This window comes from Pagrus major, chromosome 22 (genome assembly GCF_040436345.1).
Source record: "Pagrus major chromosome 22, Pma_NU_1.0".
NCBI classification, from domain to species: domain Eukaryota; kingdom Metazoa; phylum Chordata; class Actinopteri; order Spariformes; family Sparidae; genus Pagrus; species Pagrus major.
Window position 1 is genome coordinate 18,367,695 of NC_133236.1, and position 25,153 is coordinate 18,392,847.

A 25,153-nucleotide genomic window follows, 5' to 3' on the forward strand; every position below is an offset into this window, starting at 1 on the left:
TGGTCTGCCAGCCTGAACATCAACAAGAGAGCAGATGATAGAAATACATCAACCTGAAGAGTGAAGACAAACAAATGTGACATGAGAAGAGGGGCGTGGTGGGAGAAAGAGGAGGTCTAGTGATGCAACAACATGCATTTTGTTAGTCCTGTTTCCTGGACGCCCCCCTGCTTTTGTCACATGATGCTTAGAGGAGTCTATGTACGCAAGTAACCTTTTAGTAACCCTAGCCTTTTCCTCACGCCAGCCCAGGGGTCACAAATGCCTCTAAGCACACCCAGACACTCTTCCTCAAATACACACACACATGGTAAGATGGTAAACAAGGAAAGGATGGCACTGCCGTGTGCTCAGCTTTCATAACTAACACAAATCTCTGGCCTTGACCTTGTTTTTAAACTCACTTCACATACAGTATATATATATATATATATATATATATATATATACACACACACACACACACACACACACACACACACACACACACACTGCAGCAAGCACTGTTCAAACATACCTGTATTGGAACTATGACATCTACCTTTGACCTCAGTCAGCCCTGGGAACTGTGGTCAAAGGGCGGTAATCTTCATAGCCCACAGTGCATGACCGACTGTACTCATGTGTGGAGTAAATGTGTGTGCATTGTTATTAGCTCTGGTATGTTCTATTCCAGAGCGAATACAAAATTCCTTGATAACTATGATAAATATTTTTGGCCTGAACAGAATAATGATGTTTTAAATCAGTTATCAAACAAATATGCTAAATATTCCTGGCTTGAGCTTTTGGACTTCTGGACAGACAATTAAAAAAAAAAAAAAAACTCACTTGAGTGAGGGTTGAGTCCACTTTTTCAACTTTCAAGAATTTAAAAAAGCATTCCCTGCTGGGTCCCCCATCCAGGCCCTAAACAACCTCCTCCTCCCTGTGCTCCAAACTCCCATTCTGTGCCGCTAGCTGCACCGCTAACTGAGCTAACCAGCCAACAGCAGCTGACAGTTAGCAGCAAGTAGCAGTTAATATGCTGCCCTCTATTTGTACAAGTATGAATTCAACAGGTGTCCAATTCTTACATGTTGCACCTTTAAGTTTTTTATTTTTAATGGATTATTTAATGCGGACATTTGTTTATTTGACGTTTTGATTAGCAGCTGAGCCTTGCTGAGTCAAGCGGCTGTATGGCTGGGACGTCAATACCACGGCTCTAAACCACGGTCACAACTCTACAGACTCTGCCAATATATCACAAATGATGCATTTGTGATATATTGGCTTCTTTTTTGTACAGGAAGAGGAAGAGGAGAAGCGCCATCCATCTTATCTATATAGGTTCAATGGTCATCACTCATACAACTTAAACAAAATATTAGCTCTGATTATATATTTTCTTCGCTTTCTTGAAAAGCACAGGCATCTCCGTAAAGACTGGTAAACCTGTGAGCACACGTATTGACACAATGACCAACCTTTCAGCTCCAGGAAATGTACAGAACTTTTTGTACATCGAAACTGAGACACAAACATCATGAGCTCCCCCTTCCTCCTGGGCATCAGTGATTAGAGAACAACACTTCTCCTGACGCAGAGCCACATACTGTAACTGTCTGGTATGCTTTAACTAATCCTTTACGCTCCTCGCCGGCTCTTCGTCACATGCTACATATGATGAATGACACACATACTTCCTCACCCATGAGATGGCAACTATGTATGTCAAATATGAACAACACAAGTGACTACGCTGCTGTTGATGATAAGGTCCCTTCTTTGTAGCAAGCAAGGGCAGGCCTCACCGCAGAAACATGTTGGTGTGATTACCAGAGATAACGTTGTAGACATTTTACTCCATCACAACAAAGCGCTCATTCAGTTATTGGTCAACATTTCTCAGAAAGTGTCGGCATAAATGCTGCTGAACTAAATTAGCTTTGCCAGGTCTGGATTTTAACGGCAGTCAGCACAAACACGCCCAGAGGAGAGAAGCAAACAAACATCCTAGTTTCCTAGAAGTTTTTGAACAGGCTCCAATGGCTGTTTTCCAGATTGTACATGTACGCCGCCCCCCCCTGCCCCAAAGCTCTTCCCTTCTGTTTTCTGCACAATCAAACTCCACCACCACCCCCAACATCCCCATCTCAATCACACCGCAACCCTGATATCCCCTTCCTCCAACCACCTCCATCCCCTCCCCTCTGCTTTCTGGCTGCACATAAACAGATTCTAGAGGTGTGTCCCCTCTCAGCCAATAGCCTCCCTCTCGAGTTATGCATCTGAGCCAATCACAGCAGCCGATGGGAGCAGCCGTCTCTCCTTCTGTTAACGGCAGTTGTTGTTTTGCTGCTCTCTCTCTCTCTCTGTTTTTTCTGTCTTCACAGTGATGGATGGAGGGAATAAAGAGGAGGTCAGGTCAGGCATTAATAAGCTTTGAGTGCTTGCCAACAATTAGGTGGGGGCTAATCCCAAATTCACAAGTGTGTGTGTGCATAGTGCACGCACACACACAGACACACACACACACACACACACACACACACTCACTTTGTTTCACCCAAGAACATTCACATGCTCTTTATCTCTAACTATCTCTCTCCCTCCCTCTCCCTCCCTCAAACACACACAGACCAGACTTTGTTTCTTACACATAAACATCATTCACATCCTCTGTCCCTTCCACACACACACACACACACAGCCCACAGTTGCTGGTTATATCTGGGCAGAGGGTGTGGGGAGATGGCAATAGGGGAGAGACTGTCTGCACAGTACAAACATAACACCTGTCAAACCAGTCAACAAACACAGATAATTTCACACTTCCCATATCAACATCAGCACAAAATTGAAGCTCAATTTGGCAAAAGTAGTTCGTTTTTCCAAGAATATCTGCAAAAGATCTCAGTTCTCAAAAGTACAGGTAGTTTTAGAATCTGGGAGTTTTTTTGCGTTTCCAAGAAGCACAAGAGATTAAAAAAACACTTCAGGCATTCAGCAGGAAGAAGGAAAACATTCACAACTTGTTTTTCTCACTCTCCCTCCTTCTTTCCCTCCTATAGCCAAATTTATGCAACAGGGCTGGTATTGCACAATGAAGCAACCAGAGTGTTGTTTGCAACTGCTAACCTGCAACGTCTTAGGAGAAAAATCTTGAACAAATAGGGCCCTTATCAAGAGAAGTGTAACCGCTCAGAGTGATATCGGCAGTATCGCTGTGTGGCGACTGCAAAGGACGACAACAAGTCAGACGTGAAAGCAAGAGAGCTTGAAGATCTGGCTTCAGTATCTGTTCTTACTTTTTATCTTTCTCACGTGTATGACGAGGGAAAACTTTCAAGACAAGCGAGTGATGACAGCATGTTTGGACGAACATCTCAGCTGGATGGTTACCTTCACACACCTGTGTTAGGAAACACACGGACACTCGTGGTATTTAACAGAGGTCCCTTGGTTTAACAACACCCACTGATCTTTTTTCCTTCTTCACCCATATATACACTTATATATACATAACCAAGCCCTGCTGACCCATATTCCTATGTGAGGAAAGACTGGCTAAGTTGCTACTACAGTCAAAACAAGCTCTGAACCACAGAAGAGGAAAAAGTTTTAGAGTTTTTGCTGGTAGGCCGAAGATCACCGGAGCGGATTGTCTGTGTTTGTTTCTGTTGAAAGCAGCTTGTCAGCAGAATCATCAACCAAAAAGGATCAGCACCTTGAAGCTTGAGCCCTGCTAGGGCTGCAACAAATTATTATTTTTTCTTTTTAATGAGGTGATCAACTAAAGCCTGACTGATGCTGTACATTTTATGTCAATATTTATATTTGAGCAATATATACAATATTCCTGTTTTCATACCACCTGACTACCGAGCAGCTTCTTTCCTCAGGCAGTGAGGCTCCTTTATTCATCCTCCACACTCAACTATATAAAATAGTTTGTTGTTCATGTTGAAAAATTACACTGTAATCATATTAACATACATATTAACAAACTAATATCAACATGTTAAAACTCTATGCTTTAGAAAAAAGACCCCAAGTTTACCTTCTCAAATGGCTTGTTTTATTTTGACCAACAGAACAACCTCAGATTATCAACAACTAACCATTTCAGGATTAAACCTACAGTAAACTGCAGGTCCTTCGTTTGGAGCCACAGCTTTTTAATAAATTCTTAAAATCAACAGCTAATACGCACGAGTTGACTGAAAACAATTTTAACAACACATCCTGCTCCATCAAATTAGAAGAAGACATTAAAAATACATGCATGTAGATGCACATGTGACACACCAGACAGAAACTGGCTCAGTATTTCTAGCAAAGAACACAAGCTGTAAAGGGCAAACAAAGAGAACGATGTGGCTGCAAAGAAAAATAGGCAAAGCATCCAGACAAAGATAAGCAAATGCACAGAACTGACAAAAAATAGGACAGATGGGCAAAACAGCCGCTGAGGGGGGAACATTGTTTCTGTGTTGACACATTTGATTACTTGTACACTCAGTGTTATGTAAAGAATGGGAAGAATTGGGTTATTTACACACCAGCCGACTCAGCTCATCAACTTCAGAGGGCAGCCGCAGCATTTAACCTCAATGAATCTTAGTCTGCTTGATTTTAAGATAAAAGTCTGCTGCTGCTTCAGACTAATGTGGCAATTACTTGACTTGTTAATTGATTCCTTGTTCATCAGCACTGAGAAAATGTGTTACATAAGTTACATCACTTGTTTGCTTTCTCTCCTGACATCACATGCCCTGTACTGTATATCATTTATGACAGAGGGTCCTTATAGAGTTCCTTCCTTCCCAGCCTCCGTTCCTGACGTCAAGTGACGAGAAGTGAGCTAAAGGGCCCCTGACACTCCCTTACAACAAGCCAATGAACGTCCGAGGGCATGTTGCTGATTGATATCCTGAAGGGAGCTCTTGTCCGAATAAGCTCATGTGGGTCACGAGGGGACCGGTCTCTCTTACAGCAGATATGGACTCTCCATGTCTGAGATTACTGTCTGATGTTTGAGGAAAGCTGATATTAGTTCAGGGCTTAGAGATATTTACCAGGTTTTTATCCCCAGTGGAGAAAAAGAGGGGGAAAAAATGAGCTGACTGAGTGACTCGAGGGTTTGTGTATATTTTGTGTTGGTGAGCTGCCAACCTTTACATGCTGGTTTCCTAAGGGCCTCCGAATGTTTACTGCAACATGACTAGAAACCTACAGAGGGACAGAAAAGGCGTGGCAGCCTGCCAGCAAAGACTATTCAGGAACCAGATGGAGAAGTTGTTTTTGTCTCTCTCGCCATCGATCTCCCAATGGCCTAGATACTTCTGTTCTCTCAAGAGTTTAGCCAAGCATGGCCCCTACTATTCTTGTACTTTCTAAGTTCACTAAAAGAAAAAAAAAAGAAAATCCAGTAGTGGGCTTTTCTTCCCTACACTTCCCTCAACTAGAGCCTTGTTTTTCCTCTAAGATTTGTTTTTGCAGCCCAACATATCTTCTTTTTCCCTCCACCTCATTTCTTTTCCTGTCTTTTCAGCATTCATTCACCAACCTCCACTCCAGCCTCTCATTTTCTCTCCTACTATTAAACAATGGATTGCATTGTTTCCAGATATTTCTACTTATTTAGATCTGTCTAATGCGCTCTTTGGCCTCAGAGATTATACTTGGTATTTTCAACGAGGGGCTCATTCTTACTTTTAATCACCATTAACAGAGACATAGTGCAAGCTTACAGTAAGCCTACACACCCTTGTTGAAATGCTCCGGTAAAGGCTTTGTGTACTGTTGTGCATTATCTGATGTATAAGAACCTGCAAGGTAACATAAAGGTTTGTTAACTGGGCATCCAAACAGACTTCTACAGTGCCACAGACCCTCGTAAATTTTAAGATTAACCCTCAGAAAAGTCCACCCTGGTCTCTGTCGTTGACCAATGCGTGCAGCAGTTAATTTTAATCATCCTGTAATTGGGTTAATTTCTTCTGAATTACAGTCAAGAGTTCCTGTTTTGCTGGAGACCCACTGCTGAACTCTCAATGACTCTTGGGAGTCAATTTGGAGAGCCACTGCCTTATCCGGCTTTCTACCTTAATGATTCCTACATTTTCTGCAGGTAAGAAAACATGTTATGAAACAACCTATTAAGTAAACACAGAGGATTGCATATATGTATTAAAACATTCAATGTTAGCGTAGCAACAGGTGCAATATGCAGCTCCACCCATGAAATCAATGAGCATGAGTGTTTCTATGGTCCAATAAAGGTCTGACACTGATATGAACTTCATCTTCATTACACTGAAACAGGAATCAAAGAAGGAAAACGACAAACAGACAAAAACTGATCGAGATTGTTAGTTTAAAGTTACTACATCATACAACTTTCAAATATGCTGTGTTATTTTAAACTGTCAGAGATTAAGATTACACAATCTATTCCGTATTTCCTCTGTCAGGAACCACTGACTCAGTGTTTACAGTTTTAAAGTGCTCTACATAGACTTCAGAAATGACAGATAAAGAAATTGAGTGGCCAGCGGTTCAGCGACTTGACACGGTCACCCTGTTCTCGATACCAGTGTTATAGTCATAAAGATAAAACCATGAAGATTACAAATTACAGTAAACTTGAGGAAATAGATTCCTAAAAGGAAATGTCATTAAAGAAATCATATTAAAACAGAATTAAAGAGTTAGACAAAAAATGCAATCACATTTAAACTCACTGACTAAAATTAAGGTTTAAACACATATTTGTGCTAATGCATGGACATTTTATTTACATCTCTAGATGAAAAAGAAGGCCTGATGGAAAGATCGGGTTCACTGGAGTTAGAGGAGCTTAACCACACCTTGTGGCTCTTCTGAGAGCAAAGCATTGTCAGTCCAGCCAGCTGATTTTCAACCTGAATTTTGCATTGTTCTACCTAAAACATATTTTAGTTGCATTTTGTATGTATGCCACTAAGTTAAAATCACAACCAAACAACCACATTTCTTCTCTAAGAATTAACTATTTGATCAAATGCAGGTAATCATAAAGCAAGCTTCTTTGTGCCGATTGGATTGAAGAACATATGAGATATCCACTTCACAATAATAAATAATACAAGTTTTAATCACTATAAATATAATATAACTATAAATGTGGTGAAAGCAAACATCTGGAGTATTTTAAAAGAAAGGAACAACCTCAATTTTTGGTGCAAACAACACAGATTTTTTCCCTTTAAGATATGATAAGATGTGCTCAGCTGACAGGGGCCCACACAACTACTGTCCAAGTTACATGATGTGTGCAGTGACCAGCTTATTATCCTATCAGATTCCTGCAAAACAAGTCAGTAAAGTATGTCAAAAATGCTTACATGTACTATACTGACAGAATATGCTATTAAAGTGTGGAGCTGTTGGGTAATGTGCTATCATAACATTCCAGGAGTGCTTAGTGAAGGGGGAATGTGTGTCTGTATGTGCGCATTTGTGTGCGTCAAGTCAGGTGGGTGGCCAAACCTGGGGGTCTAATAAACCCACAAGGTGGGTGACAACATGATGTAACTGTATCTCCTTCCAATTACCGTGTTGGGACATGTAGTACAAGTGTGTGAGCGTTTGGAGGGTAAACAAGTCTGCACACTTGCTTTGCACCTCTGAGCTGAAGTTTCCGTTCTTTATTCAGTCATGAACTTTAAAAACCGTTCAACTGTTAAACACAAAAAAAGGGAACATCAGCATTTCCTCTTTGACACGTGAGTCTTCTTTTAGTTTGACACGAGACACTGAAGTGACCAAATCAACACAGACACAGCCATCCTGGTCTCAAAGTGGACACAAACACACACACACACACCTTCATGTTTCGCTTACCACAGACAGACAGGCCGGCTAACGGAAACACACAGAGAGGCAGATATAGACAAGTGTGACAAACACACACACACACATAGGAGAGGCAGAGTGTTAAAAACATGCCAACAGGCTGCATTCATCCCCCAATTAGAGATTATCATCTTTAACACACAGGCGTATTTTTGGATCATTTGTGAAGCAATCCTATTAGCATTTCTAACAGCTCATCACTTTGTCAACATCGACTTTCACACACAGTATTTGGCTGTGTCTACTGCGGGGTGACATTATACTGATGTAATGTACTTATAATTGTGCTAAACCACATATCATGAGGGATCTTTGGCTACTGTTTTATCATGGAGCAGCTAAAATGTGTCTTAAAGGCTACTGTAACAGTTAAACATGCAACAGCTGACTTTGTTCACTTGGAGGCAGCGAAAACAAGTTGTAGACACAGCAATGACATCAACTTTAAAGTGGATATAGTGACCTTTAAACAGTTGCTTATTTAATCATCCAGCAGTTACACAGCAACTTTATCACTCATTTGGAGTTGGGTTTCAGGTCACCTGATGGGGTTAGGGTTAAATGTCCAATAACTACTCTCTTTATAGCTCTGTTTTTGGTCTCTACCAACTTCTGAGGCAAATATCTGCCTCTTTAGCTGCTGAACGCTCCAATATGTTGTGCTGAACAGGTAGTGTACAGTGGATTTATAGTTATTTACCATATAACAATAATCAAGTCTCATCTAAAAGGTCTCAAATAGAACCAGTAAAGAGTTAATCGAGAGTCATCAACACAGCAGTATTACTAGCACTGATAGCAGTTGCGCAACTGCTTCGTTGCAGAGTCAGAGGGAGTCTTTCCTTCTCTGAATATCTCAAATTCTGTTTATTTAACATGGCATGAGTTGGAAAACAATCCCTCAAACACATATATGTTTACCAACAGCTAGAGTTACGCATTTCATTAGAAGACAATCTCAAAGGCTCTGAATAGCCTATTATGATACTATGACAAAAACTCAAATAAACAATTACTCTACTACAATGCACAGTGTCAACTAGCGGTTGTGTTAGTCGTCTAGTCAATTATTCTGTGTAAAGCTTTAGCCTAGGAAGATGCTATGAAAGCTTTGAGAGTTGCGTGCTGGAAGGCTAAACAACGAGCTAAAACTCAGCTAAGCTTTGTAAAGGTGAGGGGAGCTGCAGATTCAGGTGACAGTTTTCATAGTGTTATTCCAAATGTATTTATTATAGCAGCATTAACTGACATTTTTGCTTATTTAACTGTTGAATACAAATGAGCTTTGAGCAACTCTACCTGTTCGGTCACCATGTCCACATTAGTAAAACATTTCTTGAGAATTATCATTTTCATTTATTCAGTCAAATATTTTGTCACTATCATCCAGCCACATCCTTCTCTCAGTCGACTGCAGGATGTTAATTTATCACCAGCAATTAAAGCATTTGGGTGGTCTGTGTGCTGGATCGATATCATCCGAAGTATTTTGGTACAGTATCTGGTTACACTTACAAAACCAGAGGCTTAGCGACAGCTGGCTGCAACCTGCAACCATAAATACCATTAAGTTGAGTGTGCAAATATAAATAAATTAATAGCTGTTATCGTCATAGGTCAGAATATGCCATTTGAATTTTTGATAATGAAAATATTTGTCGTGGTTGTAAAGTGTATGTGGGGCTATTCTTGTTTCAGTTCATGTTTGTGTGACACAAGTATGAACTATGACTTAATTTAAGTGTATATTTTCTTCTCCACAAAATTTAACAAATATGCTTGAAAGTAGAGCAAACACAATACTAATGTGTCACAGTCCTTAAACTTTCTAACTGTATATGTTTCGTAAACGCGTGTGTGTGTGTGTGTGTGTGTGTGTGTGTGTGTGTGTGTGTGTGTGTGTGTGTGTGTGAGATATGACACCAAGTATCCTCCAACAAGAAGGTGCATGTCCAGATTTAGGGCAGACACACAGGTCAATGTGAAGGAGTGTGTTTCTCTACCCTAAGTAAACAGTGTGAAGCAATCCCACTCGTGCAGCTTTAACAAACACTGCATGTCAATCACACACACAGACATACACTCTCTCCCACCGTGTCTACCACAAACACACACACACACACACACACACACACACACACACACAGACACACACAGACACACACACTTCACCCTGGCTTTGGAGCAAAAGAGGTCAGAGGTGAACGACTGTGGGAACGAGGAGGTCCCGTAGCGTGAAACTGTCGCCGTCCTGACAAACTGGCCTATAACATAAACAAGCACACATACATCAGGCTGGGACAATACCCCCGAGAAGAGAGCACAATACCCTCCACCACTTCACACTAGGCCTGAAACAATACCACACACGCTGTAACAACACCATAGCCAGGCCTAAGCCAACACGGCACTGGGGCAAAGCTTGAAGCAACACCACTCGGTGAGCAGCACCACACAATGCCTGCAATGGGAAACGATCCATCAGGTGCTGCTGACACAGCGAAGTTCATGTCCCTAAGTGTGGGGTCTTTGAAAGACTGGATGAGATGCACAAGACCTTGTGAGCACTGTGTGTGTCCTGCTGCATGTTAAATGTTTTGACTTCAAGACTAAAAGCAGTTAGGTCCCTTTTAAGTCACAGAGAAGACAAATGCATTGGCAGAGAAAGATGCATCTAGGGCTGCCATTAAAGATTATTTTTATTGTCCATCAGTTGTTTGGTTTGGAAAATATCAGAAAATGGTGAAACATGTAGATCAGTGTTTCCCAAAGCCCAAGATGGCGTCCTCAAATGTCTTGTTTTGTGTACATAGAGGAGTAAAGAAAATAGAATCAACAAAATGGTTGGCGATTAATAGTTAATCGTTGCAGCTCTACTAAATACATCTTGATTTTTACATTTTGTCTCATTATTTCTGACATTAAGGCCAACTCTCAAAACCCTTACAAGTCATTACAAGCATCAAAAATCTAATCTGTTAACATTTTTTGTTTTAAATGAATGAATCATTTGGTCTATAAAATATCAAAGCAATAAAATATTTTCCTCACAGTTTCCCAGACCACAAGCTAAGACCTTCAAAATGCTTATTTTGTCCAATCAATGGCCCAAAAACAAAAGATATGCAGTTTTACTTGATATACATACTACAGAAAAAAAGCAGGGTAGAACCAGTGAATGTTTGGTATGTTTGCTTAATAAATGACTCAACAATCAATTGATTGATCCATCTCAGTGGTTACAAATCCGTCCTGATCTGAGCAGGAGCGAGTGTCCCTAATATTTTGTTTGTGTACTGCAGCTGGTTAAGCCTGGTGTTGAGCCTGTGTGGTTTGTATCCTAATAGGGGCTACCTCAGACTGAGGCCTGGACCGCAGCCACCGAGCTATTCATGCTTTGTGACCTGAGCCGCAGATGCCTCTAAATCCTGCATGCTCACTGCTATAAATCTCTCAAGACATGTAAACACACACACTCACACTCAAAAAGGAAGACAGATCAACACACTTGAACACACACAAAAGTCACACACACACACACACACACACACTGGATGAACGCCCAGTGACCTGGGCAAAAGGAAAAAATTAGAATCATGCGCAGCATTGCATGCATTCAGCCCAGTGCATGGAAAATTCCCATCCAGCAACTTGAGAGGAGAGCAAAACCAGGCTAAAGACGGGCATAGAGTGCCCTCCTGTGTCCACACCTATGAACCACAGCTGTTTCAATGCCTCCGATATGCAGCATGAGTGATGAAACCACTCAAAGGGCCGTTCTGTTTCATCAAGTAAAAGGCGGAGCATTAAAGAGTAAGAGGGTGGAGGATAAAAGGCATTTATTGATTTTTTTTTTCAAATACTGGATCCACTGGACAATAAGCTTCATCATTAATTTATGAATTCAATCAAATTAATCCTAAACAGATGGCATACAAGTCGATAGATGAGAGCGTCCAAGAGACCAGGGGCTGAGTGTATGAGGCCAATCGGGCAATACGCAGCCACTTTTATATGATTTATGTTGCTGGATTGTGTGTGTGTGTGTGTGTGTGTGTGTGTGTGTTGCTGTTTGAATATTCGCTCAGGATAAAAGCCTACAGAAATACAGTATATAAGGGACGTGTTTTGTCATGTTTTGTATACTTCATTGAGACTTTAGAGTTTATACAGCTGCTTCCTTTACTACTGTCTTTGATTGATATTTAATTGCAGTGTTTTTAGAAGAATATTTACTGAAAATAAAAATATAGCATTGTTTTCTCTTCACCCGCAATGCAGAAGAAGTGAAGTTACTTTTTTAATCTCTACTCCCTGTAGTCTTCCTTTTCTAGGCTGCATACAGCAACCTCCACCAATTAGGTAGGGGGGGGGTCCATTTAGCCTGACAGGCAAAATCAAGGGTGAAAAAAATAAAAAATAAAAAAAGATCACCAACCACCTTTGCTGCTCTGTACCTAATAGCCAGGGTATACTTAAGAATAATTAGTTTGTATAATGTGTCGCCACAACCAAAACAGAAGGCTGAAGTGTGTAGAGCTGGAATCTGAGCAAAAACTCTGCTCTCATAGAGGTTTATTCTGTGAGTGCACGATAATAATTGAAGGTAATTCAGATCAGCATTATTAACATTTTTATCAACTCATCTCTTCTCTAATGTGTATTATGGCAGCTGAACAGTAAGAGGACGTAAAAGGCGTTTTTCCACAGCAGACATTTGGGCTTTGAGCACAGGTGCCACTAATACCATTACCATTGGCTCATTTCTATGAACCTGTCCCAGTAAACTCTGATACTGAAGCAGCTAAATGGAATTCAGCCATCTTTCATTTTATTATTTACATCCGTGGTTGTTACAGTGTCATGTCAAAATGTCTGCTGTGAAAAAAAAGTCTTTGTTACAGGATGATGACTTGCTGGAGACATTTTGGGATGTGAATGCAGGAAAGGCACAGGTAAAATGAATAACAGTGATGATGGCTCCATTCCATTAGCGTCCAAGTAAACCATGTCAGTAAGCCAACAGGCACAATTCCAGAGGTGCTGATTCGAATCTACTCAAGTCACTGTTTTGATGACTTCCAATTTGACTAGACAGAAAATAAATGACTTGAGACTGGACTTGAAATTTTGATTTAGAGGAAATTAAGAAAAAAGTTTTTTTTTGATATATTATCAAACCAGAGCCTGGTTGATATTAAGAGCTGGCCACTGTTGTCCTAACACAGACATATCAGTATACAAGTAAACTGTTGTTGAAAACATTTTTTTTAGATGATTATAATGCAGAAAAAGATACTTAGGATAATCTATAATTATTCAATTTCAAGCCAGTCAATAAACAGACAATAAAGTTAAACTGTAAAATATCCTGTCTATTCAATATTTTCAATGTTTTGCTAATGACATTTGAGGGAGCATTTAAAAAAATGTGTGAATATCGGATGATATATCAATACTGGAGTTTTACCCTTCCTAATATTGGTATCGGCCCAAATCAAGTATCAGTTAAGTATCCAGTAAAAGATGACTTGACATGGGACCTAACTCGCCTTAAAAAAAATAAAAACAAAATAATAAACTGTGACTTGATTTAATTTGATTTACTTCAAAGTCACATGTCTTCCTTGAAGTGGAGCATCTGAATGAAACCCAGCCATCAGTTCTTTTATTATTCACCCCTGTGCTTTTCATGTTTTGAGGAGTCTTGATTTCTTCTATGAAAAGGGGTCAACTGAGCTAAAAGACCCTTGAAGTTCCCCCGGTGCATGAATCTGTTCTGGGTAGGTGTTAAACTGCTGAACCAACATGATTTCTTTGACATTAAGGCTTTTACCCTGAATGACTTATGGCTGCTGCAGTTACACAAGCTTTAAGTTCCTACTGGCAATATTGGAGAGCTAACACATCTTGTGAGAGACATGCTGAGAAAAGAAAGGAAGCAGCCGGAGGCTTTACTTTATGAATTATTTGTGAACTTTAATTCCATATGCAAGTTATAAATATCACATTATGGCGATGAGAGAGAGAGAGAGAGAGAGAGAGAAGGAGAGAGTTTTGTTTATTTAACACCACCATGTGATCACCCTATCTCTGTTTTTAAATCTCTTGATAGGAGCAACACAGTAAATCCTGCATGCCGAGCAGGAGAATATGGCTGTTATTATTTCACACACTGAACTGTCAGCTCTTTTATTCATGTACATTTTCTGTGTGTGTTTCTCTTCTTCAAAGAGTTTGTTATTTCTTTCCCACCTCCTGCTGCAGTACTTTGTTCCTGTTGTCCACCGCCTCGCCACCTCTGTCCGAACCCACCCACCACCCCCCTCACCTTCTTCACAGTCCCGGGGTGTGTGGGTGAGACAAGCTGAGCCTTGTAATGTATGCTTGATCAAGAGACAAATGCAAGTCAGGGTGGATAGCACGGATATGAGCTTGTGGCTTTAGTCTGATTTATAGACATTTAAAGCTATTACACGTTTAGTGTCGAGCATTGAGAAATTACTCAGATTTTGAGCCAGACTCTGGAGAGTGGGGCTCACATACTCGGGGTGCTGGTAGTTTTCCACTGGAGGTGTCTGACTGAATACGAAGAAAGACGGTGTTTGTTCCACCTCCTACATCGTTTTCACCCCTTCACCTCTCCTACGATGACATGATCCATTCAGTCACTGTTACTTTCCCCTCCATCTCTTGCTCGACCTTCAGTGCACAGATATCACGTCTCTTTTCCACTTTCTATCCCACTCTTGCACCTCCCTCCCCTCTTTCTCTCTCTCAATTCCTGAATAGCAAGGCCAGAAATAATCGCAGACAAGCCAGCACCCCCACCCCCGAGTAACGATGTCAACCAACCCACCCCATCATTGCACCTCATGCCACTGGTACCATGACGACTGCTTAGGCTCTGCAAAAACCGGTGCCCAACGTGAGCCCATCTCTCTCCCTCTGTGCCAGGATAATACAGCATTTTCGTGTTTTAGTACAACAGCCATTATGACGTTAAGATTCTTCTTTTTCTTTTGACGGCTTCAGAGATTTTTTGCACGTGTAACAATCGCAAAATAGCGGAAAATTGTGGGGTTTTTTATCATTTATTCAGGCTTACAACAGGATTGACAGTGACCTAGTTGCACACTTCCCACATGCACCCCCCTTCTTCCCGAGTCTGCAGTGGAAGGTGGGGGTCTGTCTGTGTTGTAGGATCAAAGTGGGAGCTTGTGTGTTAATATGCTTTCCTGCCATGTTAGAAATGCTCTCTAACATCCTGGCAGAACACACATTGCTGGAGAGTCAAGATACTGTATAAATGCTAAGATTCTTGTACAGGTTATTTCCATTTGCGATGAATAACATTCACTTAATCTATATAACAGATGCACAGACAGATAGAGTTCCCTGTTTGTATTTCACCTCCATATAAATAAAGTGGTGATATGTGGGGACTCCAACAGTCCAGGTTAATGTCTCAGATGTTTTTGTTGTGTGGACAACAGTCCCAAACCCAAAGATAGTCCATTCACATGATACCAAACAGAGAAAAGTAGGAAATCCTCACAGTTGAGAAGCTACAACCACAGTTTGACTTTTTGTTGCATCAAAGAAGAGCTACAACCAGCGCTGCAAATATTAATTGCTTAATCAATTAGTCGACTGAATGAACATTTGCTGGTTCCAGGTCTTTAAATGTAATGATTTGCTGGGGCGCCCCAGAGCATGGACCCCATGTACAGAGGCTATGATCTTGCCGCATCAATTCCAACCTGCTTCCTGGCGCTCTTCGTCTGTGCTATCAAATAAAGCCACGAAAAGGCCAAAAAATGGAAGGATTTGCCTCTTTATTCTGTCATTTATGATCTTTTGGCTTTGGACTGTTGGTTGGACAAAAAAAGCAATTTGAAGACGTCACTTTTGTGCTCTGGGAAATTGTGATGAGCATTTTTCTAAATTTTCATCTGTTAATTGATGAATAATGAAATTAAGCAGCCCTAGCTACAACATTGTGCAGCTATCTTCACCAGTATCAGCATCACCGGGGCAGAAAACAATCAATATGATAAGAGCTTTTAAGGACTGTATTAAAGCCTTAAGTGGCCACAATTTGATTGCAACATAAAGCTTTGTGTATCTTAGTGAGATTGAACATCCCCCAGACACACTGCCAGTGCTCCTATCGACACTGTCCCATCATCACTCTGCCCAGCTGGCTAACAGCTGTAAATCCACAGCTTTATTCCTCTATCACTTCCTTCATACCCATGGAGTACTTCACTGTACAGTTACTGTGCCAAAGGTCACTGCCTGCTGCTGCTGCTGCATTCTCTCCCCCCTCGATATGCAATTTGTCTGACCTGGTTCAAGCAGAGATCGCCTGTAATCCAGCAGATCTGCACAGACCACAGGGCCCTCGCACCATGGGTCCTCACTCTATTTACTGTGTAAGCAGAGGTAGCCCGGAGAGGACTGGAGGCATGCACTCAAACACACAGACACATATACACTCACATTCATGCACAAAAGCATATAAAAAGGAGAGAACATCCTGTCAAAAACTTTAACTGTTCTCTGAACTAAAGCCACAGTCTGCAAGTGGACTTTGATTCTGTCTTCTCAGAAAAGAAATATTGCATCTGCCCACACTGCTGTCTGTCAAGGTTGACAAGTCAAGTTTGTTTATACAGCCTCAACACAAGAATGCCACCTTTGAGACAAGAGTACAGACAACAGGCTTTTCGAGAACAAACTTAATCAACCATCAGTCACATATCATGCAACAACATCTTTAAGAATTAAATCACAGCACACAAGGTAGTGCACGTCCTTTAAAACCTGTACAACAGAGACTATGTGCACTTGCCATGAATAAATCAATCCTGAAAAAGCAATGTGATCAATATCTGATGTCATCTCCAACATCCTGCAGACAGCTATCCACAAGGGGACAGAAATGTGTTCTGGGTTATTCTGGGAGGAGGCCAGATCCAGGAAGCCATTTTACTTAATTAATCACACACAAGTGTTTATTACAGAGGCTGCTGAGTCATCCTAAATGTCCATAATTAGCTAAATAAGTATGTGTAAGAAATGAGGAGCAGCATCTTGAAGCATCCACAGCCTTTGCCTTCCTCTGAGGGAAACAGGTGGGCTAAAGTCTACTGCAAAGGTTTCGCTTCAATGACAACATTAATGGTTTATAAAAATCTCTCAAACATTAATATCTGGTCTCTTCTAAGCAGTGGAAGCGGGGATCTGGGTCAATAAATATTCTGTCTGCTGCAGAGGGAAAAAGATTTCTAGCTCATTTTCAAAAATGCAAATCCATTGCCAAATCCAAAATGAGACGTATGCTCATTTTGTAGAATGAGAGGCTGGAAAATATAAAGGTGTTTAGAGCTGTAATCAGTTATTTTCATCGTCAATTAATCTGTTGTTTATTTGCTCGAATATTTGAATCATTGTTGTTGTTATCATTGTTTCCAGAGTCTAGGATGACGACATCAAATGTCTCATTTTGTCCTCAACCCAAAGATATCCAGTTAACTGTTATAAATGGGGAAAGAAACCAGAAAATATTCATATTTAAGAAGCAGGAATTGGAGAGCTTCAACTTATTTTCTTTTAAAGTCAAAAAAATACTCAAACCAAATCAAAATAGTTGATGTATAATCTAAAAGTCAGCAACTAATCGATTAGTCTAATAATCGTTGCAGTTCTAAATGTGCTATTAAATTTGAAAATATAAATTACTGGAAAATAACATTACATTGAATGACCATGACCTGGATGACTGAGAACGTTCATCAACAACATTTACATAGATCATTTTTTTGGTTTACATCATACAAATTGATCAAACACAAAAAAAACAGTCACAACTTGAGAAACTGATTAAAAAAATCTTTGTCACAGCCCAGGACACTGCATATTTTTCATCCTTGTGTACAAAGGAGGCACTGATGACTCTGGAAATACATTCAAACTGCAGTAAATGTTGTCAAACACCCTTCTGGGTTTTTGAAAGACTGCCAGGGATTTCTCTTTCAGAAAACAGATGCTCAGCTGTGTGACTCGAATGATAATACACGAGAGGCACAAAGTGGGGCTATGCACTTGTGTACAATGCTGAATTGTGCATTAGGAAATTAGTAAAAGAAAGACTTGGCTGTGGAACAAGCCGCAATACTAACAAAGTAAGATGCTGAAGTCCTCCAGTATATTTTATTATATTTTATTCTGCGATTTTCTAATGAAAGTAAGAGGCAAAAAAGTCATACTTAAAATGATTGGACTGCAATGCCAGTTGGATATGCACACAGGACTGGACTGGATCAAATTCAAAGAGACACTAAGTCCATTTGGTATTCACTGTACGTTCTCTACAACATCATTTCATCCCTGTAAGCTGTACATGTGGACAAATTCTCTGGAATCTAAGCAGCGCCAGCCTGCATCACAAGAACAGGTTGATCTTCTGAGAGTAGCTCTTAATTCAAGTTAGGCTAGAGGGCTAACACAATGCTGTAATTACATAACACAAAGAAACCCCTCTCTGTCTCTGTCCAGCCGCCCAAGACTGGACTCCTTTCATCCAGCGAGGGAACATGGTGACCGGAGAGCGAGCAGGACGATGGAGTCTGCCCACCCCTTTCATAGACTCAGAACAAACACTTGCTATTGTCTCTCTTGATATGTGTGTATGAGCACATGTGGGTGGCTACGTTTGTCTTCACTCATCGTTATCCAGTGTTCCTATATGTGCATTGGATCAATAAAGCTCAGAGAGGTCAACCGCCTTGACAAGCCCCAGGATGAGCGTCTGACGGTGTGTGCATATGTTGTCTGTACTGGCAAGACTGCATAAGTGATTTTGACCTATGTATTTCACCGTAGAGGACCCCGACACAAGGACGGCTTATGGAAACTCAACCCCTCCCCAAGAACATATATAACCCTATTTTCAGCCACGACCCCGTAACCTTTAACCCCTGGGACTCAGCAATACTGGGGCAACATAACATAGCAAACATTGGAGCCCATTCCTTTAACTGTGATCACAGCTTGTTCCACACATTCACAGAGCGCCTCGAAAAACAAGCAACGACTCAGATTGCACAAAAACGGCGAGTGAGGCACATGTTAGCACCAGAGAGGGGTATTAGTCTCAGGCCTTCGATGAGAGATGTTTCTGGATCTCAATTTTATCAGTTGGGTTCCTCAACTATTACTGGATCTGGGAAAAGAATGCTACCAGGAGAAAAAATGTATTTGTGTTTTGCGTGCAGCATAAAATATCCATGTCTAGGCATTTACCAACATGTATCAGCACACTCACAGTTAGACTGAAAGATCAATGCCACTCTAAATGTTTATCTGTCCATTAATTAAAGGGAACAGCCTGCAGCCTGTTAGCTTAGCTTAGCACAAAGACTGGAAAAGGGAAGAAACAGCTAGCCTGGTTCTGTCCAAAGAAAAGTCTTGATGGCCCACTAGAATTGATCAAAAAACTGTAATATCATCACTGTTTATTCAAGGTAAAATGCTCTTTACATAGATGTAATACCCTTTATTATTAATTATTTTTTGTAGTCTGAGCATGGCTGACAGAGTGACACTTTGTGCAGGAATTCAGTCAATTAAGGGATCTTGGGATCTAAGTACGATTTTGGATATCAATAATACAATACAGTAGGTGCCTGCTTTTGGCTGGTGGCCCAACATCAAGTTGGGAAAACGAGAAAAGGTTTGGGTGCCCCAGATCTAGCACAAAAACCCCATGGTAAATCCAGAACGTGTGGGTTTTTTTTACACTTTGTTCATTACAGATTAAACAATCAAGTAATAAACATGTTAATTTGTGATCTTTATAGGCAACAGCAGCCTAGCTGTAGATTCATATCTGATGGACATATGGAAAGGGAATATATATATATTTCCCAAAATGTGTTAAAGACTGCCAATACGCTTTCGCATTTATTTATTTTTAATGTACACACATTTCATTAAAGGCTTTTTATATTTAAACTCATCTACATGAGTGCCATGGAAATTTGAAATTTTGTTCACGACATACTGTACCCGCCAACGAGGTCCTGTTTCTTCTCTCTAAAATCATTATTGGATTTACTTTCACGGTTGATAAATTGTACATTAATATACTCTGGATGTGCACAACAGGGCGCCAAGCAAATTTTAAGCAACGCATGACGGTATTAGAGGACATTATTCTTACCAGGCAGGAGGCCTTCCTCTTCCAGAAGAGAGGGGGTTGTCATGAGGAAAGGACTGTCTGTGCTTTCAAAGATTTTGTCTTTAATCAGCGGATCTGCTGGAATTAGAGGTCTGTCTGAGCCTGAGCCCCCCTCCCTTACCCACTTCCATCACTGAAAATGTGAGAAAGGTGAAGTGTCTGTGAGTGTTTACAGTGTGTGTGTGTGTGTGTGAGTGTGTATGTGTGTGTGTGTGTTTTGGTCAAGGGATTCTTCAACCGCGGGACCAGAACGACATGAGCTGCCACATTGGGCTCATAAATGCACCTTTTGGCAAGCCCACGGGAAATGCAGCTTAGCATAATTCAAAAATACCAGACGGTGTGTACTGTGGTGCACTGCTAAATCCACAAAGCAGCTTTCTCCCTCTCTCATCTCTCTCTGCCTCTCTCCTCCATCTTCCAAAAACACTTCCGCACAAACAGGAATTAATACAGCTGCCAAACAGTCGATTTTCGTCGGAATGAACGACACGTCATGCCATCAAAATGCATCGGGCTTAGTTTTGTTTGTTATTAGAGGACTCATTAAGTGGAAAAGGCCACAGCTAAAACAGCGTTAAAGCTGGGATAAAGCTGATATTTTGTCCTCTGCAAGTAAACAATGACAAAATATAATAAATTCAAAGTGCTTCAGCACCAGCCTTAATTATCGAATAACATAGCCATGAATATCCATTAATTTTATTCCTGCCCACTTCTTAACGATTTTATTGGTGTTAGTAGGGATCAGAAAATAAGGCTGGCTCAGACAGAATTGACAACAACATGAAAACAGAATCAGATTCAGGTACATGCTGTGACCTGAATCCAAATTACGCTCCACCACATCTGCAATAACAACAAAAACTGCATGGCATACTGATCACACTGGCATGGATTTTAACTGGTAGAAGGATGTGATGTTTATGTGAGCAGATGGTTGAGAAAGACCATGCAATATTACACCCATTTTCATTTCATTAACAACAGGCCTGTGCACTATCACACTTTAACAGCATTGTGCAAAAAAAAAAAGACAATTAAACTACCAACAGAAGTGAAGGAACATTTTGATTGTGTTTAATAAGATAAGTTAAAAAAATGAAATGTTGGCTGTCATAATGGCATGATGTTGATGATGGAGGGCGTTACTGAGTATTTTCAGTAAACATGTCTTCGCTCTCTGAAAATACCCACATAAGTGCAGTGTAGAAGTTTTTATTGCTTGTTAAACTCACTGTGTGCGGGTGAACAGAATCCTTTGAGCAAATTGTGCAAATAAAATATATATAATAAAAGCCAAGAAGTGTACTTTAGAGGCAATATGTTATATGTTGTATGACAATCTCGGCAATCTATATTGACAATTACAACTGTAATCATTAGTTATTCACAGTGTATATAACTTAATTGTATGATTACAGTTAAAGCATCATGTGTTCAATTATTTAGCCTGAGTTCATGATGGTGAAACTGTTAAACTGCTTCCTATTGATTGCTTGTAATTAAAGTGATTAAGGGGTTTCTTCTTCATTTTTTCCTCTGTTATAATAATTGTAAGACATTTAGACCATCAGCTAAACCCTTAAAATCAGAATGTAAAAAGTCTCGAGATGTGAAATTTGTCATATATAGAAAATACATTAGAGACATTTCTGTATTTGCAGCCTTTTAAAAACCTTAACAATGTGATCTTAGGTTAAATTAGCTTATTATCTGACTAATAATCAAGGAAGTTATTACAGCAACAGTTTTGCAGGTCAAACTTGCATCATGTGTCAAGTGTGCAAATGTGCATGTTGTCTAATTTTCTGTGAAGATCTGTATTTTTTCTGTCTACCAGTAAAACATGTTTCTGACGTGCGCCTCATTGTGTGTGCATTCATGCTGGGTTGGCTTTGGCCCTTGCAGTATTTAAGTGTTAATGAGTTCATGGTGTCTCATCGTGTCACTGAATGTAATCCACTTGACAAAACATGCATTGGCTCTTGACGCCGTTCTGACTCAACCACAATGTTTGCAATGCTTATGAAGAGGTGAGGAGGGGAGCAGATGGCAGCAGAACAATACCATAAGCACTGGTATGGGAAGACCAGTGACAGCCTGGTGCAGATTAATGCAACACAGAGCACAAAGCTCACCGGGGTCTTTTTATAAGCCGTATGAATCTCCTACCTGGATGGATTGTAGAAGCCGGATGCATCCTTCCCTGACGTCTTCAAAGGGACACCGTTTGGTGAGCATGAGGATGTGAGCCAAGATGTCATTCAGGTCACTGGTGAGTGGGGCTGGGGATAACGGGGCCGGTAATGGTATTGGCTTGATGGCCTCCACTTTCCTCATGACCACCTGGCAGATGTTCTCCATGGCTTCGTTTCTGGAGACGGCATCCCGGCTGCCCAGCCCGTCCCATCTCCCCAGAGACTCCTGTTCCTGCACTTCCATCTTTTGATCTAACGTTTGTGCTGTCTTAAAAAAGGCTACACAACAAATGACAGTCCATGTTTACATCACAGCATCAAAACAACCTCTAACAATGATTTAATGTTATTCTAATGCATCTAATATAACATTCCGTGTCAAACTGCGTATAAATCTATATATATTAGCATCAACACATATTTTAGCCAATAAATAACAAGAAACTGCTGTACAAAAATGTGTTTACTGCAATTTGCTGCACATTGCCATTACATTGTTTGTTCACCAGGGAGTTAACATGGTTTATTTTTCAACTGTAAGATGTCCGATCAGTAAAAGCAAGCAAGATCAATATGGACAAATTCTCTATGTATGTACGTGTGTTAATATTTCAACACTGTCATTGTCTTTGTCATTGTGACAAATTCGATTTTTCTCTCAAAATCAAGATGCAAATAGTTATTAAACTCTAATTTAAGTCCTTCTCGGGTTGATTTGCAAAAGGGCAAAGTGCAATATTCAAATCACAGGGGCTGCAGTTTTTTTTATAAAGGCCTGTTTATAAATGCAGCAATGATGTGCTACAGAGAAGTCGACATATTAGGGCTGTGGGAAAATGGCCTTAAAATAATATCACAATATTTTTTGCCTGTATAGCGATACACAATATATCTCTTGATATTTCCTCAAAAGCTCTCATTAATGCTACGACTAGGCGACCAAATTAAATACTGTGGTATTTTTTCAACCAAAATACCTCAACATCGATATTGTACCAGATTGATGAGATTTGTGATCAATAATTATCAGTGATGTGGATGTAAAGACAAAGTGGGTAAAGGCAAGTATTAGAAGATAATAACATCACTTTACTGTACCATGGCCTTTAAATACCAGGAGAGGACAACACTTATGCCATATCAGGACATTATAATATCCAAATCCAAGACAATATAGTCTCATGTCATGATATAACATTGATACATTGACCAGCCCTACTAAAAATCTCCTGATATAAGGGAGCAGACCCCAGCAAAAAAATCACAAAATCATTTTTAATGCAATATAATCATCCTTGATGGTATTGTTATCATCATAACAATATCCATTTTTTCCCCATATGGTTGAGCCTTAATTTGCACACTACCCTACTTCCCAAAATGACCTAACACTGACATCACATTGATCACCAACAGTCTAGAAAATTCTGTGATGGTTGACAAATTTAAAAGATCAAAAGGTATATTTCATCAGATCGGCCGACACTAATCTTGGTCACAGTTATTTAAAAAACGATTTTAAGAGTTTCATTTAATGATAAGATATTAAAATATGTAAAAAATGACTGACAAATTATCTAAATCATGCTGACATTTGGTCTGTAACAACTCCCAATAAAAAAAAAAAAAAGCCTGGTTAAAGTGCAGACTATTTACTGATGTTTACAAGCCATCATAACCTGCCAGTTAAAGTGTTATTCCCTCCTTCTGCCTTTGTAAATCATATCAACCGACGTTGGTTTGCGGTGAATGTCTTTTTTTCTTTAAAAGTTTGACATATCATGGTTGGAGACGTGCAAATACGCAACTTGTCAGTTAGTAAAGGTCCATTCAATCTCTCCCTGCCTTTGCTTTTCGTGGCAAAGCTTTCAAGCTGCCCGTTAACAAAGACACCAGTAAAGTACAAAAGACCTGCGGCGAAAACAAAACTCCCTACAGACAAACCTTTCGCTGTGGACATTACACAGAAAGTGTCATTCTCAAATACTCACTTTATCCACATTCTTTGGCGCAGGTCTTCTGCTCCGGGACGCCTTGACACAGCACTGACCAGTAACGTTAGTCCCAGGGTAAAAACGAAGAGGAGGGGACAACTTGAGGGTAAACATTTGATTGGCAGAACGCTTTGACCAATGAGAGGAGGTCGTGGGCATTCGAGGCCGTTACCGTGTGGGATCTGACAAATGATTGGTCGGCGGCTAGTTGCCAAGCTCCCGGGGGAAGGTTTTATGGGAGTTGAGTTCTCTTCGCGCGTTGTGTGTTATGGAGGTTAGCTTTGAAGAACTACATCTCCCGTCATCCATTTCGTCGACAGCAGCCCCCCCCCGCTCTTGTTTATCAGAAATATCTGAAAGACGGACAGAGGAGAGAGAGAAGGAGGTGTAGCCTACATTTCCACTTGTTGTTTTATATTTAACCTCGTTTGAATTTAACTTCCAAGCTACACATTAAAACGTTTAACAATGCCGGTTAAACAATGTGAGCACACAAATATCCATGTCAGCATTGACTGAAATAAGTTACAATTGGATTCTGATGTTAGAGACAAATGTTTTGTCCCTAATAAAATCTGTATCTCAGTGCTGCACACCTGCCACACTGTGAGCACGTCGCCTTTTGCTGCAGCAGGCTATTTGCATACTGCTGCTGTGCAAATGTTTACTGGTGATTGATCTACAGGCTAAACACACTGTACTATCAGAAAATAGCTTCAGAGATCTGAAAAGTGCTTTATTTAGTTGAAAGACAGCATGTCTCCACACGATGTACTCCAGCTTCCGATTTTGCAGGCCATAAGAGGCGATTTCTTAAATAACAGGTG

The 25,153-nt window shown here is 40.4% G+C and overlaps 1 protein-coding gene across 1 annotated transcript in view; it reads right to left on the minus strand.

The window, feature by feature from the left end:
- sesn1 (sestrin 1) overlaps positions 1 to 24,379 on the minus strand; it is a 60,385-nt gene extending 36,006 nt beyond the window's left edge. The window contains exons 1-2 of the mRNA XM_073492515.1: positions 24,324 to 24,379; positions 22,307 to 22,611 (exon numbers count right to left, since the gene is read on the minus strand). Coding sequence (XP_073348616.1) covers positions 22,307 to 22,576 — 270 coding nt within the window. The 5' untranslated portion in view covers positions 22,577 to 22,611; positions 24,324 to 24,379. The remainder of the gene's footprint in view (positions 1 to 22,306; positions 22,612 to 24,323) is intronic.
- Positions 24,380 to 25,153: the final 774 nt, after the last annotated feature.